Consider the following 8424-nt stretch of genomic DNA (forward strand, 5'->3'; position numbering starts at 1 on the left):
CCTGCAGGATTTTCCTTGCAGTCAGCCTGGTGTAATTTGCTAGTGTTCTGAAGTATTGAATTAGTTGCCCTGCTTCTCTGGCGTGAGGTAGGCCATCTGGGTGTTTGTGTCCAAATTGGCACCCAGGAAAATTATCTTCGAGAGGGTATCAGCCTTGATTTCTTTTTGTTGACTGTGTATCCCAGAGAGTTCAATAACATTATTACATAAGCCAGATGTTTCAGAAGAATGTGCTTGCTGTCCGCTTGGATCAGGCAGTCGTCCAAATAGGGGTATATTTGTATCCCTTGAAGTCTGCAGTAGGCAATTACTGATGCCAGGCATTTCGTGAATACTCTGGGTGCAGTAGATAAGCCAAAGGGCAATGCAGAGAATTGATAATGGGTTGAACCTGCAAGAAATCTGAGGTACCTTCTGCAATTTTGTCTGATTGGGACATGCAGGTACGCCTCCTTGAGGTCCAATGTTACCAGCCAAGACTCCTTGCCCAGCATGGGAAGAAGTTGCTGTAGAGTGAGCATCTTGAATTTTGGTGCAGTAGAAATGTGTTTAGGATGGATAGGTCCAAAATAGGTCTCCAATCTTTTCCCTTTCTTGGCACCAGAAATAGCCTGGAATAAAACCTTGACCTTGTTCGGTAGGTACCTCTTGAATAGCTTTCATGTTTATGAGCTCTGTAATTTGCCTTTGTGCCTCTGCCCTTTGATTGTGTGGCAGGTTTGGCATGCCTCTCATTTTGGAAGGGTGTGAAAATGGAATTTGTAGCCTCTGTTTATAATGTCCAGGATCCATTTGTCCTTTGTGACAATATGCCAATTTTGAAAATAATGCCAGCTTTCCTCCTAAGGGGCTGCCATTTGAAACCTGGTTGGCATGCAAAGGGGAAAGTCATTGGGTTTGCTTCCTGAAAGATTGCGAGTTGTCCTCACCACCTCTTTGTGTAGGAGCTTGCCATTGTCTGCCTCTAAACAATCCTTGGGATTGTCCTCTGCCCCTCGGGCGCCTGTATCTGCCTCTTTGGGGTCTCTCTGTGGCAGGAAAGGACCAGTTTTGGAAGGCCAATTTCTACTAAAACGTGGGGGTTGAACCTGTAGAAATTCTTTTACAGTTTGCATTGATTTAGCCTTTTCCTCCATTTTCCTTAATACCTCCTCAGCATTAGCTCCAAATAGTACATCCTTTTGAAGAGGGGCGTCTAGTAACTTAGCTTTGACATGATCACGCAAGGCTTGTTCCTTGAGCCAGGCATGCCTACGTATGACTGATCCTGTAACAGCAGCTCTACATGAGGCCTCTAGAGCATCAAAACCACATTGTAAGGTATGCTTACCCACTTGTTCTGCACTATGCATCAAATCCTGCAACTCCTTCAAGTCTGGTTGTTCAGGTTGTGACATTTTACTTTTCAATTGTGATAACAAAAACTGTTGGTATTTTAGCATATGAAACTGACAGTTTAAGGCCCTCATGGATAAGGTAGCTGAGGTATATACCTTTTTTCCCCACCTTTCTAAGGATCTGGAATCTCTCGGAAGGCAATGGATTTTTAGCAATGGAGGCCTTAACTCCCTTGGGGACCTGTGAGATGGTTTCTGGGTCAGCAGCATGGCTTTTGTATAGAAATTGGTGTGAGTCAGGAACCCTGTAGTACCTGTCAGGCTTATCTGGAGCTGGAGGTAGAGAGTCCGGGTTAAGGCAGGCCTCCGAGTAAACATCATCTAGGATGTCCAAGACAGGAGGTATAGCCAGAGGCCTGTGCTGAGGTAGCAATAGAAATTCCCTGAGCCTTTTCTTGGAATCTGAATAATCTTGGCCTTCCCAGTGGAAGTGTTCCCTTAAGGTATGCAAAGTTTCCCCAAATGAGTAATCCTCAGGGGGGGATACAGAAGGGATGGACTCCTCCGCATTAGAGTCTTCAAAAGGGGAGTAAGAATGTTCCTGATCATCAGAATGCTCTGAAATAATGGAGCCCTGATCAGAGGAGGGGGAATCTTCCTCCACTCTGGGCCTTTTGTCCGGTGGGGGCTGAGAACCTCTGATAAGAGTAATTAAATCCTCAGCCATTTTAAGCATCTGTTTCTTAGGCATGGGGCCTGGAGATGGGCCCTGAGTAGCTGGCCTCTTAGAGTGCATGGTTGCTTTAGACTTTGTGAAAGCCTTGATGGAGAAAAAAAGAGGAAGGTCTGAAGACACCTTGAGCGGAGGTGGACCTGTCCACATTCTGAGTTTCAACGCCACGAGTGGCTTCGGTATCTGTAGTCGGGGTGTGGGCCGAGGAGCCTGCGACCTCGGGCACAGGAGACACCATCAAAGAAGTGTCGTCGGTAGTCAGGGGCTGCGTAGGCGCCTCGCTGAGAACCGGACCATGTGCAGTCGGCTTTGGCGTGGTGTCGGTAGAGGCCGCGGACCTCGTGTGCCGGTCCTTGTCTTTGCGTTTTTTAGACAAAACCGGAGTCGGAGTATCCAACAACATAGTATAGTTAAATGCTTTCCCAAAATAATGCTGGGCGAACTCCGCCCGACGCTTAATAGTGCGTTTGTTGAATGTAGCACAAAAGCGACAGACCGAGACGTCGTGGTCTGGGCCTAAACAAGGTATACAGAGGGAATGGAAATCCTTATGCAGTATTTGCTTCCCACAAGAAATACAATTATTAACTTTGTCTGACATCGGTCTGAGGCAAGAAAAGTTTCCCCAACGGGGTACTTAGCTTTTAAGAAGACTTCGGTTTCCAAATTTTCGTAATCTCAGGAGCTGGCCGACCGGCACTTGCGAACTGCTGATTCGGGCACCGCGCGGCAAGAAAGACTGAAGAAAATGGCGTCGGCTGATTCCTTTATACCCCTGTCGCACTGACGTCAGGGAAGAAGCGACGACAACCGACACCGGACCTAGACTTTGGAATTCGGCCGACCGAGGACCCGCCTGACGGCAGGAGAACCCATCTGTTATGACTGCAGCTGTATGCACGATGAACATCTGACAGGAATAAAGCGTGTTCCTGTTTTTAAAGTACAGTTAAGTCATATAAAAGTGCTTTAAAACATAAATTCCTAACTTAAAAATAACTTTCCTAAACAGTAAAGTACAATAAAAGAAGCAATTTTTAAAATGTTGGAAGGTTTTCCCTGAAAGGGAACTGAAGAGCTCGGCACCCAAACCAATCTTATTAGTGGGCTCAGCTCAAATTGACTTACAATTTGGGCATGTGGAAGGTTGCTTTGAAGCTTTGGAAGTTGGCCACATGTTATATCCTTGGCAGTATATAAAGCACACAAGCTAAGGCTACTGCAGTAGTGATCAATATGATGAACATTATGAGATGGTCATAGAAGAATTACCCATCAGCGGCTGTGGCAAAGAGGAAACTGGATTTAAGATCAAAGCTTTCCATGTAAAACTTTTTTTCTTTTTGTGGCTTGGGGAGGGATCAATTGAGTTACTGGGTCCTAGGTCCACGACCGAGCTGGAAAAAAAAAAAAGAGTATCATAGTTAAATAGTGGAACCTTGAAGAGTTGCTGTTGCCTCCAGACTTAAAATCACTTGCTGAGGTAGAATTTTCAGTGACAACTGCTATACACACTACCTCCAGCTCTCACAAAACACTTATGCAGAAAAAGCACACTAATCCCCATAGGGACCCAGGACTGCATTGCCAGATGAAAAGGTGTCAGACACACAAGTTAGTAGAGCTTAGAAGAGTTGGCAAAACCCTGACAGGAAATTAATTTTTTTTTTTTTGGTAAAATTTTTTAATGATAAACCCCAAAACCAGCCACTCAAGCTCTTAAGACTAAAACCTGAGGTAAAAGTTCACTTTACTTTCATAATAAAGTTCATATTTTCAAGGAATTTCTCTCAGCCAGCCATGACTCAGAATGCAATGTTTTGGGGTAAAATGTTTAGTGAGAACTACTAAAAACATCAGACACTGTCTCAAATGCAAATTTCTGACAAAATGAAAATACTTTTTCTTTAGAACCATTGATGAAATGGAAGGTAATCCCCAGTGGGGTAGATATCTGCCCAGCGTGTAGAAAGTACAGTTGTGTACACTTGCTACAAATGTAGATGTATTCACTGTTGCAGTCATCACACTTGGGTTATCTGCCTGCAGGTAGCCCTCAATCGCCCCGAATACCAGAGATTTGGTATTTCTGCGTCGGTTGCTGTCACTCCAGAAGTGACGTCAGGTCATCAGGGGTATAAAAACAGGCAGCCAGTGCCATTACATCAGTTTTTCTTGACCCAAATGTCAGGAGCCCCCCCCAAATAGGGAGCTAAGTTATGGTGGGGAAAACACCACCAGTAAAAAGTAAATACCAATAGCAATACCCCTGAAAATGGTGAGTAATAGAGAGGAGAGCGAGAGTGAGAGACAAGGGGGCTGGAGGGAGGGAAACCAGGACTGCAACAGTGAATACACTTGAACATCTACATTTATGGTAAGCATACACAACTGTACTATGTTCTTTGTGTTTCACTGTTGCAGTCATCACACTTGGTTGATTCCCAAAGGTGAAGAAAGGGTGAAGATAGGCAGGTGGTAATGCTTGGTGAAGGTATGTGCAGAACTCCAGGTAGCAGCTTCCAGGATGTCCCTGGTAGGGACTACCCTGTGGAATGCTGTAGAGGTAGATGTTGCCATAGTGAAATGTGCTCTGACCCCCTGAGGGGTTGGTTTCCCATGGTGCTTGTAGAAGAAATAGATGCAGTATGCTATCCATTTGGAAATTGTTTGTTTTGAAATGGCCTTGCCCTCTGCCCCTGGTGCAAAGCTGACTAGTAACTGGTCAGATATCCTGAAGGGCTTAGTTCTATCAAGGTAGAATCTGAGCTATCTGTGCACATCCAAGGAGTGCAGGATCCCTTCCCCTTTACTTTGAGCATTAGGGAAGAAGGGTGGAAAATGAATAGATTGGTTGACAGCCACAATGGACACCACTTTAGGCATAAAGGAAGGGTTAGTCCTGAGGGAAACCCTGTCAGCATGGAAAATAATGAAGGGTTCTACAGCCATAAGTGCTTGTAGCACAGACACTCTTCTAGCTGAAGTGATGGCCAGAAGGAAGGCTGTTTTCCAAAGAGGAATTTTAACTCTGCTGATGATGCAGGCTCAAAGGGGGGTAGTGTGAGCTTTTCCAGTACAAAGTTAAGGTCCCAAGCAGGGGTGGGTGCTCTCCTTGGTGGCCTTAAGTTGTTTGCCCCTCTCAGGAACTGTTTGATAAGAGGGTGAGAGAAGAGAGATGGCTCAGTGTTGTAATGATCCAAAATGGCAGAGACATGGATCTTAATGGAGGAGAAGGATAGGCCTCTGTGGAGTAGGTCTGCTAGGTAATCCAGGATTAGAGGTAAGGAGGGCAGTGATGTGTCCTCTCCTTTAGACTGAGTCCAGGAACAATACCTTTTCCACTTATCAGCATAGGATTTCCTTGTACTGGGTCTTCTAGCTTCAAGAATGACATCCAGCACCTTCTTGCTTAGGCTGATCACTGGGGGAAAATTTAAGGAATAAGCCAGGCTGCAAGATTCATGGTTTGCAGCTGTGGATGCATGTTCTGTCCCCCCTGGTGAATGAGGAGCAGTGGGATCTGGGGTAGGTGCCAGGGTGGCACCGGTGACAGGTTGCACAGTAGTAGGTACCAGTGATGGCGTGGCCAGTCCAGGGCAATAAGAATTGTCCTCGGTCTGTCCTGTCTTATCTTGAATAATATTCTTGAGAGAAGAAGCAGAGGGGGGAAATGCATAGACTGAGAGGTTTTCCCATTGGAAGGATAGGGCATCCACTTTCCAGGCCCTGCTGTGAGGTGTCCTGGTGCAGAATTTGCTGAGCTGGTGATTGCAGGGGGAGGCAAAGAGGTCCACCTCTTGGGTCCCCCATTTTTTGATTAGAATACTGAAGGTGCTGGGGTCTGATTGTCACTCATTGCCTTAAAACGTAATACTGCCACACAGACTTTTGCCAGCAGCTGAAAAGAAATTAGGCTGGATTTTTTTCCAAGCACTGTTCTCTGTAAGGGCAGTACCTCATGACCCCAGAAGTACAGCTATCTATCTACAAAAGCAGGATAATGATGAATATCACCCTCACCATTACCTAATCACAGTTATAAACAAACATGTACAAGCACACACTTTCACATACACAAAAAATAGAAGTCTGCTTGTCTCTGTGCAACAATTAATTTCAGTCAAGAAAGTACCTGGTAAAGATATGTCCCAGTTCACTATCCTCTCCTTTCCTGCCCTGGGAAAGACAGATAAATACTGGGTAGAAAGATGACTGAATTATGACCTTTTGTAAAATACAGCTGGTCTGCAAAGTCTTTCATCTCAAGCAAGACTCGTGTGGATAGTTTTTTTTTTTAGCTTTAAGAATGTTGAGCAATTCTCTAGACTTGAAGATGCTTATTAGTCAGTATGTGAAAAAAATAAACTATTAAACCATGGGCATGTACAGCAACTGAGCAAATATGCAATAAATAGCTTAGTGCAATGATTTAAAAACAAAGCCATACAAAGTGCAACACTGCTATCTTTAGCAAGGTCTTACCGTTTGTTATTATAGCACTTGTAGCTGCTGGAACTTTGAACTGGAAAATAAAAAATATTTTTTTTGTCAGACTAGATTACATAGGAAAATGTTAACACAAAAACAAAAATGAAACCTTTAACACACACTAGTTCTCAAAGAAAAAACAGCAAATATTAATTTTCATCTAATTTGCCATGGTATGATGACTTGAGATGGGCTGACTCTCAAAGTTTACAATTTTATGAACTGGACCCCAGTGAAAGACAGCTGTATCTGCTACAAGGAAGACTGTTGGAAATGTGGACTGGTACACAACTATTACATATGGAAGGCTGGTGAGCTAGCTAAAGTGATTAGCATGTCATGTGGTAGATCCTTGCTTCTAGAAAAATCAGTTGGACTACAGATGTCATGTAGAATACACCATGGTGAAATATCGGTCAGCACTGAGAAAATGTATCTGCACAAATGAAGACATTTAATGGCGTCAACATTTTCCGTGACTGGAACTACTGAAGCCGAATTCACAGTGGCAATCCTGCTCAATTGTCCTCCATTGGAAAAATTCGGCTTCATGGAAATTTAGCTAAAAAATGGGAAATTGTGGATCTGGAATCCCAATATAGACATAACTATAGGTAGATTAAGTGAAAAAAAAGTTCATTGTAGTATATTTTTATATATTGCCTAGGGAAGCCATAAAGGTAATACATTTGTTTTCTTCTTGATGAAGAGGAAAATACAATAAAGCAGCAACTAGAGAAAAATCTAATTACTGTAGTCTAGAAAGAACTTGCCATTTATTAAACAGTTGTTCTTTAAAAAAAGTTATAGTAAAAAGACTACAGAGCAGAAATGTCCAAATATGTTTTTTTTTACTTTTTGGGGGGGGGGGGGGGTGAGAGCACATCTGATTTTTGCAAGGTTTGGTGGGACCACACTGCCATTATGCTTTGTATGGTTATTCACTGATATTTCAAGGAATTAACTGAATTTTCAGAATACTGATCAACGGCTAGTCTCTTCAAAATAATACACCAAGTCCAAGACTGCAGTATCTTGAGTACGGCATATAGTCCAGCTACAGTGATCTCAGAATTAGTACATACACACATCAGTGTGTGCGTGTGTGTGGGGGGGGACAGGGGGTAAACCCCTATACAAACATGATTTGAGCTTCTTTGAATTTAGAATCTTAAAAACTCAACTTTACAGTTTTGCAATTACTGGATTCACAAATGTGTGACCCACAGTTGTTGCAAGATGGCTCACAGATAGGACCCAAGAAGCCAAGACTGTGAGACTACCTCCACCAAGTGGCACATCAGTGGAGTACCACTGGGCTCCGTGCTGGGCCCACTCCTATTTGACATCTACTGCTTGGAAGTCAAAGTTAGTCAAGGGCCTCTGTCTCACCAAGTTCGCAGATGACTGAAAACTGGGCACTATCCTAGATTTCCCCGCATAACACTAACATCCTGCAAGAGAATCTAATTTGTACAAATAACTGGTGCCATAACCATGGATTAAAACTCAATGCAAAGAAGTGCATTATACTGTCGTTTGGGAAAACATCCACCCAGGCAAATTACTTCACTGAAAAGACACCCCTAACAGTTGACCCAGTATTTACAGATCTGGGAACATATATAAACAGTAATGTGGCTTTTGACCAACATGTAGCCAATGTAGTAAGAAAATCATTATATGTTGCCCAACTTAAATGTAAGGGTACAGTATCCAGGTCCAAGGAAGTTAAAGTTTCGCTCTAGCCAATCCTTATCAGATCCATTGAGTACACTGCCCCCTTCAGCATGTACCTGACTAAACATATGCAACAGATGAACACCCACAGAGGTTCCTCACCAACAGAATCCAGGGTCTTAA

The 8424-nt window shown here is 43.5% G+C and overlaps 1 protein-coding gene across 1 annotated transcript in view; it reads right to left on the bottom strand.

Annotated features, from left to right (window-relative positions):
• Nucleotides 1-8424, bottom strand: part of UFM1 (ubiquitin fold modifier 1) — a 343593-nt gene that overhangs the window by 133086 nt on the left and 202083 nt on the right. Inside the window, exon 4 of the mRNA XM_044073323.1 lies at nt 6556-6595. Within this exon, the coding sequence (XP_043929258.1) occupies nt 6556-6595 (40 nt within the window). The remainder of the gene's footprint in view (nt 1-6555; nt 6596-8424) is intronic.

Source organism: Protopterus annectens, chromosome 5.part1 (assembly GCF_019279795.1).
Source record: "Protopterus annectens isolate FY-2018-M chromosome 5.part1, PAN1.0, whole genome shotgun sequence".
Lineage (NCBI taxonomy): Eukaryota > Metazoa > Chordata > Ceratodontiformes > Protopteridae > Protopterus > Protopterus annectens.